General features: G+C 46.3%; 2 protein-coding genes across 2 annotated transcripts in view; both read right to left on the bottom strand.

Annotated features, from left to right (window-relative positions):
• Positions 1-1,156: 1,156 nt before the first annotated feature.
• GLUL (glutamate-ammonia ligase) lies at positions 1,157-11,130 on the bottom strand. Its single transcript, XM_010853122.1, has 7 exons — positions 10,641-11,130; positions 8,958-9,136; positions 7,495-7,656; positions 4,545-4,691; positions 4,013-4,140; positions 3,615-3,814; positions 1,157-3,100 (listed from the first exon to the last, which is right to left on the bottom strand). The coding sequence occupies exons 2-7, from the start codon at positions 9,121-9,123 to the stop codon at positions 2,782-2,784; spliced, it is 1,122 nt and encodes a 373-aa protein (XP_010851424.1). The 5' UTR covers positions 9,124-9,136; positions 10,641-11,130; the 3' UTR covers positions 1,157-2,781.
• Positions 10,637-11,136, bottom strand: part of TEDDM1 (transmembrane epididymal protein 1) — a 9,659-nt gene continuing 9,159 nt past the window's right edge. Inside the window, exons 4-5 of the mRNA XM_010853132.1 lie at positions 10,812-11,053; positions 10,637-10,757 (exon numbers count right to left, since the gene is read on the bottom strand). Of these exons, the coding sequence (XP_010851434.1) occupies positions 10,637-10,757; positions 10,812-11,053 (363 nt within the window). The remainder of the gene's footprint in view (positions 10,758-10,811; positions 11,054-11,136) is intronic.

Below are 11,136 nucleotides of genomic sequence, written 5' to 3'. Positions count from 1 at the left end.
CAGAGTCGGACACGACTGAGTGAACCTTCCAAAACAAGAAAAAAAAAAGTGTCTAGGCAATGACAACCCACTCCAGTACTCTTGCCTGGAGAATCCCATGGATGGAGGAGCCTGGTAGGCTGCAGTCCACGGGGTCGCTAAGAGTTGGACATGACTGAGCAACTTCACTTTCACTTTTCACTTTCATGCATTGGAGAAGGCAATGGCGACCCACTCCAGTGTTCTTGCCTGGAGAATCCCAGGGACGGGGGAGCCTGGTGGGCTGCCGTCTATGGGGTCGCACAGAGTCGGACACGACTTAAGCGACTTAGCAGCAGCAGCAGCAGCAGGATTATGTAAGACTAGAGTGATACACACTTGCCCGAAGAAAACTTATGTCTAAATCTGCTGTTAGCAGGCTACAACTACCTCCAAACCGATAGAGGATACCATCTTTTTAAAAGGTAATTACTTACTATTGCCTACGGTACCTGGCACCTTACGAAGTGAAACTGTTGGATGAGTGTTTTTGCTGGAGGTGTGTGCACCACAGAAGATGGAGCTTCTACCCAGCTTGATATGGAAATAAACTCAGGAAGTTGAAGAATTTCCAGGGAAAGGGACAAAGAGCAGAGGCATACAGGTGTCTCCAGAGCCTTTGGGGGCTTCGTGAACAGCTCACTAGTGCAAGGAAAAGCGTATCAAGGCGTATCTGGGGCTGGTTCACCCTCAGAGCTAGGTCAGCCTTGGAAGGTTTTAACCAGCGTAGCAACGTGGTCAATATTTGCTATTTAGATGAACCACTGGCAGCTGGGCAGAAGATGAAATGGAGTAGGGGCAGTGAGACAAGTTGCAAACAGATTAGGCTGCAATAAAATCAAGCCAGTGTTCAAAACCTGATAGTGTGATAGGCCAAAGGCAAGTTCTGGAGCACAGGGGTTTGTACACTACTGCAAACTTTTAGGGCCTGGATAGGCTTTAACCCAAACACTCCAGATTCCAAAGCACAGGATGGGGTTCGTTGGCAATAAGCCTCAGGAAAGATTCTTTAATTCCAAAAACAGGTATACCTGAACTTACTTTGCCTCTTTAAAAAAAAAAAAAAACTCCCTTTTTGGTAGAATAAGGGAAATGAAGTGGCACATAGGGACTTAAAAGAACCACAGAAGTCAGAAGCGATCTTATAAATCAACCTAACATTTATAAGAGCTGCTCTGGGCAGTTAACACAGTTTGTTTACAATGAAGAGTTGTCTAACTCTGAACATACTGTACATGGCAATTAGAAATTGTCATGGTAAGAAAAAAACCACTGCCCACTTTCCGCGACCAACACAAAACAGCCAGAAACACTAAGGAAAATGTAAGGACAAAGGTGGGGTTTGTTTTTATTATAAAAGAAAAAAAAATAGTAACTCCTCAGGAATCTTAACAAAGGAAGGGAATATTTCACACTCAGAGAACAGACACCAAGATACAAAATTACAACTGTTTGGACTCCAGACTTGTCCCATCTCCTCCAGAGCAGAGATGGGGAGGAGACAGCTGAAGCAAACAAGCAATTCTGTAAAACAAAGACTTAGAAACCCTAACAAATATGATTAAAATCTAAAATTCTGTTTTGCTTTAAAAAAAAAAATCTTTTTTTTTTAATATTATCAAAAGGCCTGCTTTAGTGACATGCTAGTCCCACCGGAAAAAAACCCCAATACCCCCTTGTCAGTAACATGCTCAAGTTGACCAGCCAACTCATATTTCCAAACCCCTGTGTGTACAAGTACATGTGTGTCTTTTAAACCTGGGGCTCAGGTGATGGCTACTGCTATCATGGGCTTCCACCTGTTAACCAACCAACGTCAGCCTCCCAGAAGGGCAAGCAGGGCAGAGAGAAGCCCTCAAGTGGTCGTGAGGGAATATCAGCCCCAAACAGCCAACTCTTCCAGCACAGCCTCTCCCATCCCCACGCCCACTCAAAAGGAGATCCTTATTTCTAACCAGACTACTTAGTCTCAAATTTGGGTTCCCCGTAACCAGAATGGCTTTTTCTCCCTAAAGAGAAAACACACATTTATCTGCACACCCATATATATAATTTTTTTGTTTTTACATTTAAATATAAAAATACTACTCTGCTTTGTGTTATAAATGGAGGACCACATAATGAGAACTTTTTCTTTAAGGTAGGGCCATCCATCCATTTATGCGGAGCCTGTTAGGGCATTGAGCCCCAGGCAAGGGAAGCACCACACCAGGAGATCTAGGGCATTTTCCTACCTGACTTCCCACCCTTTCTTCCCCCCTAATTTTCACTTTTGATAGAAAGTTGGTTACAACCTTGTAAGTAATGGAACTTCCCACCAAGAAGGGAAATCCTAACCTAACCATAGAATCCAGCACCCCTGTCCCCGACTCAGTAACCACTCAGAAAAAGTCCTCCCCATCCCTTCACAACGACTGGGCTCTCTGTCCGGAGAGCTATGCCTATTGGACAAACACACCTGATTAAATGGAAGCAGTGGTTATGTTCCCCCGCCCCACTCCCAACTAATGCACTAGAAAGCTTCAGTGATAGGAAAAAGAAAAGGGCAGGGGTAGGTAGGTGGTCGTGAAGTGATTAAGAACTTGACCCCTTCAATCCTGACCAAAGAAAGCAAGAGATATTAACTGGGTAGTGAGGATTAAAAAAAAAAAAGAACCTTGATATTCACCCTTTGAGTTATAGCTATTATAACATTGAGAGGGGCGAGAGTGGGAGTAAGATGTAGAATTAAGAGGGGTTTCGAGGGCTGCAAGTCTAGTCCACTTAGTTCTTGTACTGGAAGGGCTCGTCGCCGGTTTCGTTCAGAAGACATGTGCGGATGAGGGCTTCGGTCACGGCGAAGGGGTCACAGTTGGCAGATGGGCGACGGTCTTCGAAGTAGCCCTTCTTCTCCTGGCCAACAGTCCGGGGGATGCGGATGCTAGCACCACGGTTGGCCACGCCGGCAGAGAAGTCGTTGATGTTGGAGGTTTCGTGGAACCCAGTTAGGCGCCGGGCGTTGTCCAGGCCCCCCTTGGGATCGTAGGCTCGGATGTGGTACTGGTGGCGCTTGCTTAGCTTCTCAATGGCCTCCTCAATGTACCTGGAAGAAACAGGCAAGATGAGGGTCTGGCCTGCCATCAGGAAACCTGCCCTTCAAGGAGCAGGTGTGGATCTAAGAATGGAGTGACTCACCTACCAAAGACTGTTTTCCAGGCCTCAGGAAAAGAAATTCTCCACAAAGGCAGCACCCTGCCTTACAACCTGTGTCTCTTAGTGCTGAGCAGGCAGCAGACGTCCCAGTGAAACTCTCTCCCACCCACAGGCATTAAGCTCATTCAGATGCTTGTATTGTTATTAATTTAGTTCTTACTAAAGATTTTCAAAAGCATTCATCTGTGTCAACTTACCCCATCACCATCCTTGAATCCTACTTGAAGAGTATTTTGGGGGAACTTTCCAAATAGGAACAAAATGACAGGATCAGAAGACAGTTTTTGAACCAAGAGCTAAAGGCCCCAACTGGGAAGGCAGCTTACTCATCCCCAATATATCAAACCCCTGGCAGGTATTCTTGCAGAGAGAGTGAAATGGCCCCGGCTGGAGGCGGCACTCACTTCAGACCATTCTCCTCTCGCATGGCCTTGGTGCTAAAGTTGGTGTGGCAGCCAGCACCATTCCAGTTTCCAGGAATGGGCTTAGGATCAAAGGTGGCAATCACTCCGAAGTCTTCACACACACGATGCAAGATGAAACGGGCCACCCAGAGATGATCGCCCATGTCGATTCCTTCACAGGGTCCTATCTGGAATTCCCACTAGAGAGAACGAGAAGATGGGCCTTGGCAAAACCAGCTGCTCACCCCAACCCAGAAGCCGACACTTGCTTCCTGCTCATCTCTACTCCAAGCCACCTTGAGGGCTTTGGGTTAAGGAGTGGGCACCACAATAGCCCTTCTTAGCAAAAGCCCCTGCATGCCTCTAGGTGGGGCAGGTGGTGGGCTAGAGACCTTTACCTGTGCAGGCATGACCTCGGCGTTCGTGCCCCCGATCTTGATGCCGGCGTACAAGCAGGCCCTGTAGTGAGCCTCCACAATATCCCTGCCGTAGGCCTTGTCCGCTCCCACACCACAGTAGTAGGGACCTGGAGAGGCATCAAGATGGAAGATCAGGAGGCAGGATGTCAAGAAAATTCCTATCTAAGTGAGATGCATGGCCCAAAGTCAGAAGTCAGAAAGTTCTCACACCTTCTCCTGGAATCACCATCCCTGCCTTTACCGGGAGGCAGATGAGTGGTGTGCAGTGGGCTCCTCTGGGTTGACACCGACTAGAGCCCATGGTTTCCGTGCAATGTTAACATCTCAACATCCATTATTTGGATTTAGGTAACACAAGGGCTAACTCTCTACACTATTATTTCAGCCAGTCTTGGGGATAGCCTCCTAGCTTTTTGATCTACAAGGATTCACTCCCATCTCCAGAGAGACTTCTCTTGGCAATTAAGCACTTGGGGAAAAGCAAGATTCACCTCTCACCATGGAGACTTACCTTGGGGCCCAGGAAAGCCATTGGAAGGCCAACCAAAGGGGTGCCCATCAGTGCCCATGAGGGTATATTCCTGCTCCATTCCAAACCAGGGGTGCTGGTTGCTCACCATGTCCATTATCCGTTTACAGGTGTGCCTTAAATTGGTCTCTAGGAGAAAGAGTGGACACGCTATTAGAGACATATGGACAAATGCACTGAATCCCCGTGTTGATGGGAAGTGGTCCTCAGATTCCAGGTACCTGAGATGTTATTTACTGAACTGACCCAGGGTCAACCTTTCGGTACCCCAGTCAGTGTGAGAGGGGATGATAAGAGAAGCTACGATTATGTATCTGTAGGGAGACTCTCAAAAGGCTTTATTTATAACTAAACTGGGTCATAACAAAGTCACATGGGAGAGGACCCACAGGACACAGCCAAGGGTTCACCTTATCTGCAAGCTGGCCCCTTCCCAAGTACCAAATGTCAGGCACTTGAACCCTCTATTCACAGAAGAACTTCTTCTAGCTGTTAGACCTATTCCTGGTTTCTAAAGCATTTACAGCCAAATCTACAATTTTTATTGAGAGAATCATTTGTCTAGTCTGTCAAACAGCCTTACATTCCCAGTGAGAAGATACAAAGTGCTAAGTTCTATAGTACCGGCTCATGCCAAAAAAACCCAACCAACCAAAAAAGGCGACAAGCTCAACCAGGAAAAACTGCTATGCTGTAACAGATCTTTACAGATTATTATTGGCTGTTTCACTATGTCCCAGGAACCATTTTCAGACCTCTGTGATATGCAAATGATACCACTCTAATGGCAGAAAGCAAAGAGGAACTAAAGAGCCTCTTGATGAGGGTAAAGGAGGAGAGTGGGAAAAGTAGGCTTAAAACTCAACAATAAAAAAATTCAGATCATGGCATTTGGTCCCATCACTTCGTGGCAAACAGAAGGGGAAAAAGTACAAACAGTGACAGACTTTATTTTCTTGGGCTCCAAAATCACTGTGGATGGTGACTGCAGCCATGAAATTAAAAGATGCTTGCTCCTTGGAAGGAAAGCTGTGACAAACCTAGACAGTGTATTAGAAAGCAGAGATACCACTTTTCTGACAAAAGTTTATCTGGTCAAAGCTATGGTTTTTCCAGTAGTCATGTATAGATGTGGGAGTTGGACCATTAAGAAGTCTGAACGCCAAAGAATCAATGCTTTCAAATTGTGGTACTGGAGAACTCTTGAAAGTCCCTTGAACTGCAAGGAGATCAAGCTAGTCAATCCTAAAGGAAATCAACCCTGAATGTTCACTGGAAGGACTGATGCTGAAGCTGAAGCTCCAATACTTTGGCCACCTGATGTAAGGAGTTGAATCATTGGAAAAGACCTTGATGCTGGAAAAGATTGAGGGCAGGAGGAAAAGGGGATGACAGACGATGAAATGGTTGGATAGCATCACTGACTCAATGGACATGAGTTTGACCAAACTCCAGGAGACAGTGAAGGACAGGGAAGCCTGGTGTGCTGCAGTCCACAGGGTTGCAGAGCCAGCTGCATCTTCCTAATAACCCTAAGATGGGTATTATAAGTCTCCCTTTTTACAAGTGAGAAAATGAGGCTCAGAGATGGCAGGTAAACTGCCGGGGCAGGCAGAATCAGGAAACCCTGCCTGTCTTGACTTCAGAACTCAGGTCTTTCACCACAATTTAACGCCTCCTAAGACAGAGTTTTTGGGGGGCTTCCCTTGTGGCTCAAATGGTAAAGAATCCACCTGCAATGCGGGAGACCTGGGTTCCATCCCTGGGTTGGGAAGATCACCTGGAGAAGGGAAAGGCTACCCAATCCAGTATTCTGGCCTAGAGAATTCCTTGGAAGGTATAGACATGGGGTCACAAAGAGTTGGACACAACTGAGCGACTTTCACTTTTCACTTTAAAACAAAGACAAGTAAGGCTCAGAGTCAATAAGAAAGGACTTGCCAAAAAGTCTCACTGGCCAAGTATGGCAAGACTTCATGGAAGTGAGACTCCAGCGGAGTTTAAAAAAGTGAATGGCAGAAAACTGGGACAAACAGGTCTGCCAGAAAAAACCAAAGGTGCAGTTACAGCAAACCTCACGGCAAACATACGTTATCAGTGAACCAAGATGCTCTTGTTTTAGTCAGTAGACAGAGAAAGAAGACAAGCTCTGTGGAACAAAAAGGCAACCGGTATTTGACATAAAATTCTTCTCAATCATTTGCACATAACTCAATCCTCTGTAAACAATTTTATGAGACGGATTTTATTAGTTGCTCCATTTTTTTTAATTTATTTTTTAATTGGAGGATAACTGCTTTACAGTGTTGTGTTGGTTTCTGCTGTACAACAACGTGAATCAGCTATATGCTGTGCTTAATCGCTCAGTCATGTCCGAGTCTCTGCAACCCCATGGACTAATAGCCTGCCAGGGTCCTCTGTCCACGGGGATTTTCCAGGCAAGAATACTGGAGTGGGTTGCCTTTTCCTTCTCCAGGGAATCTTCCCGACCCAAGGATCGAACCCAGAATCATACAGCTAAACTTCCTATAGCTGTAAGTATACTTATAGCACCCTCCCTCTATTTCCCCCCATTTTAAAATGGGGGAAGTGACAAGTAAAACTCAAACCCAGCATTCTAACTTTAGAATCCAAGTTCTTAAAATCTACAGGCAGGAGGACTGTGACATGGGGCACTCCTCCAGCAAAGATTTAGAAGAATCCAGTGTGGTTTTCTGCAGCCAACAATGGGAGGACGGACCACACAACCTCTCTCAACAAGGAAGTTCAGGATGGGGAGATGCATGTCTAGTCCTTCAGATTTCCAGTTAGAAGTTAGTTCTAACTTCTAACAGTTCTGGGATAAGCTCGTCTTCCCAATACCAATTTTGGAATATCCTCCCCCCACAACTTTACAATTCATGGATTAGGATTAAGTCTATCCTATACAAACCTGCAGGCTTTCGGTTGTACTTGAAGACTTCACAGAACACCAGCTTGTTGGGGTCCTTGCGGAAAGGGTCCCGAAACATGGCAGCGGGGACAAGATACATGTCACTGTTGGAGCCTTCAGACTGAAAAGTACTAGAGCCATCAAAATTCCACTCGGGCAACTCTGTGATAAAAAGAGAGGGGGAAATTAAAGTTGCAAGCACAAGAACTTTTCAGGGAGGAGTACAGCCTCTCACTTACCTTTTTCTCTCTAAGGATCTACACTGTCTTGTCCAGAAAGTCAGTGATGCATGACTGCTGCTAATAACAGGCAAACCCTGATGTTTGCAGGTTGCCCTACAGTCCTTTCTCTCTGTGTTCCAAGTAAGACCATTGTATCACTTTCTTAAAAGAAGTGCCCATCACAGAAACAACCTAAGAATAATGTTTCCTCTGTAAATAAGTCTACTGGACACCCAGGAGACAAAGTGGACATTTCTAGTCAGTCAGTCATCATTTAAAGAGTTGAAATACAGGAGAAATACTCTCTGATAGGCCATCTGTGTTGCTTATTTCTTTCACTTCCCACCCCTACCCCACACTGTGTAATGGACAGTCCCAGTTCATGTGGTGTCCTTATTTTAACAGATAAACAGACACTAGCAGGATGACTTATTCAAGGGTGCTCCCACGTAACTTATCCACACTATGTTTTAAAGGCGAGTTCCTTCATCTCTCTCCAGTTGACTATGAGTTCTCTGAAAGCAGAGACTAGACTCTTATCTTATATTTCCAGGGCCTGTGCAATACCTGCCACATAGCAGGTACATGCTATATGTATTGTATTATAGCCATTCATTCATTCACTCAAATGTGAGCATTATCAGAAGAGTAAGCTATCCTAAATCAGGTAAAAGATGATGGACCTCAGTCCCTTTCCAGAAGGAGGGCAGCTATGGTTTGTTCTAGACCAAAGAATTAAAAAAGACAAAAGTCATCCCAATTCATATAATAGCTTCTGTAGGATAAGCAATCAGCCAGTTTAAGAATTCTAAAAGTGCATCAGTGAAAAACAAATGATGGCTAGCTCTACTTAGATACCACTTTTAGGGTGTTTGCTTTACATCTAGAACCTAAATGACATTCAAAAGAGTTTGTATAGCAGATGGAATAGTCAGGTTAGAGCTTTGGTTTTCAAACTGGGTTCCTGGGGGTACCTTAGATCAGCCTGAGATGGGATGCCCAAGTCAACAAAGTTCCCAATCCCCCTCCCCCAGACTTCATCTTTTTTCTTTCGATATGCAAGACTCAATTTAAATAAAGGGGTCCATTGTTAATGCTTGGAGGCAGTGTAGGAGCTTAATGTTGACTGAATAAAGTCTGTAAAGTCCTGCCTTAGAAAAGCTTTACATCAGAATAAAGAGGCCAGATCTAGTGGCTTGGTCTCAGGCTGCCACCCACCCCCAATTCTGCCCAGCCTCTCACCTTCTATACACTTGGGTTCAGAATCCAAGGTTCGGGTCTTGCAGCGCAGTCCTTCTCCAGTACCGTCGATCCAGATGTACATAGCTTGGACTTTATCACCCTGAGGTAGGGCCATGTACACCTGCTTGATGCCTTTGTTCAAGTGGGAGCTCGCCGAGGTGGCCATGGTGGAAGGTGTTCTGAAGAGAGAGAGAAAAAAATAAAATAAGAACACCAACTCCAAACAGATCCTCTGCAGGAATAACGCAATAAGGACAATTAAATCAAGAAGTCACAGTGGGAGTGGCGGCCCCTCCCTTTGGAAGTCACACACTCAAAAGTACAGTACATTTATTTAACTTGCTTTCAGGGAGATTAAAGTTTTATGCTGAACAAAAGTCTCCTTATTCGCTTCCTCAAGCCAGAATCTAAACTTTTGAGCACTAAGTTCTATTTTTGCAGTATGTCAGAGGTAGAGGAATTGTTTCATTTTTCATACTAAGATACTGGGGGGCAGGGGGGTGGGGGGTGGTGAACCCAAAACAAAATACGAAAGTTCAGAAACAGTCTGCAGAACAGACATCTGTCTCCAAGTAAAATCCGGCCACAGAAAGGCTTGGTTGCTAGATCTCTTGGTTAAGTTTTCCCTTTTCCTTACACCCCAGAGGATGCCTCAATAAAAAGTTCTTTTGAAGATTCCTCCACCCTTCCAAATAAACAACCCACCCCATCCCCATTTAGCTGGAAGGATGAAACCGGGGCTAGCTATAAGATTTAAGAGCTGGTGGCTTCCTAACGACTAATGTGTACTTTGGTACATTTGATCCAACCTAGATTTTAAGACACACACTGGCATGACTTCCATCAGTTTGAGGCAAAGTTCTCATTTCAAAGAGTAGACTTAAGTTTGAGTGACCAGATTCCACCAGAGAACTTTAAGTTAATTAAGAAATTCCCACTTCTAAATCAAAAAGATCTGGGGTTTCAAAAGCTGAGGCATGCTAAAATCTGCGAGCCACCACCGCAAAACCTCTCAAAGAAGAGACACTGAAGCCACAAAACCAAACCCCAACACAAAAAGGAAACGTTCTACCTCCTCCCTCCCCCATTGATCGCCCAGGGTGGCTGGAGAAGGAACATATTGTTCTCCTCCAATGACTTGGGCAACTTTGTGAAGTACAGTGGCAAAGTTTCTATGGGCAACCGTCCATGTTTGCCCAGCTGAAAACAACTGCTTCTCCCTGCAACAGCCTCACCCTTCCCCTCCGGGAAGAGAAGCTGTCTGTCAAGTTGTGTTAGCAGACAATCTTTGCCGACTCCCTCTAGACTTGGTCAGTCAAATCCAAATCCCACTCCTTATGCCCATCGCCCATCCTGCCTTTAAAAGCCAGTAGGAGAAATCCCAGACCCTTTCAGCTCCCAGCTATAACCCCGTCTCTGGCTTTCTTTCCTCTCCCACCGGTTACCACCTCCAATTTCAAGTCACACTTTCTCCCTTAAGCCTCGCGGCCTGCTCTTTTCGGTGATGCCAACTCGGTTCCGTGACAGGTTGGATGCCAACAGCCGCCTGCTCTATCAACTAGTGCCGCCGAGATGCCGAGATTTTACGTGGTGGGGAGGATGGAGGGCTGGGATTCTGCGGTCCTTAGCGGTTTCTTGCAGCTGCGGTGGAAGCAGGGTCCTGGATCCCTGCTCCTCACTCACCCCAGCCACGTAAGATCAAAGGTATCGATGATGCCCTCCTTGGCCCTTCTCCTTTTGGAGTGGCGTTCGCGCCTCTCGTGGGTCTCGGGCTCTCGCTGGTCCACGCACCGGAGCTTTCTGGGCGAGGGAGACGGAGAGGGAGAGGGAGTCGGAGTGCGGTCGGAATCGCACCGGGTGGAGCAGGAATACGAAGGCTCCTGAGTCGACTTGATCTTGACTCGCGGTTTCTCTCCGGCGTTCACCGAGTAGGCGACAAAGCCGAAGCAGTTGGAGGGGGACCCCGAGGACCGAGATTCCAGGTCGTCTTCATCTTCGTTCGTGTTCTTCTTCGCGGATTTGCGGCCGGGGGAGCATCCCCGCTTCCCGCCCCCAGGGTAGTTGGGAAAATCCACTTTGAGAGCAGCCCTTTCCCACTGAAATGTCCCAGAAGTCGGCGCCCCTCCCCTTGGGCCCCCGACTGGATCTCAGGGCGTCGCCGAGGGGGCCATACCCCTCC

This window comes from Bison bison, unplaced genomic scaffold (assembly GCF_000754665.1).
Source record: "Bison bison bison isolate TAMUID 2011002044 unplaced genomic scaffold, Bison_UMD1.0 scf7180017864322, whole genome shotgun sequence".
Taxonomy (NCBI): domain Eukaryota; kingdom Metazoa; phylum Chordata; class Mammalia; order Artiodactyla; family Bovidae; genus Bison; species Bison bison.
The sequence above is the reverse complement of the archived record's forward strand: the minus strand, read 5'-3'. Positions and strand labels throughout refer to the sequence as shown.

Excerpts from the sequence above, each read along its gene's own strand:
- GLUL (XM_010853122.1), bottom strand. The coding sequence starts at position 9,123 with ATGGCCACCTCGGCGAGCTCCCACTTGAACAAAGGCATCAAGCAGGTG. Across the intron at positions 7,657-8,957 it reads TGAACCCAAGTGTATAGAAG|AGTTGCCCGAGTGGAATTTT; the intron begins GTGAGAGGCTGG and ends TTTTTATCACAG. Across the intron at positions 4,692-7,494 it reads GTACAACCGAAAGCCTGCAG|AGACCAATTTAAGGCACACC; the intron begins GTTTGTATAGGA and ends TCTTTCTCCTAG.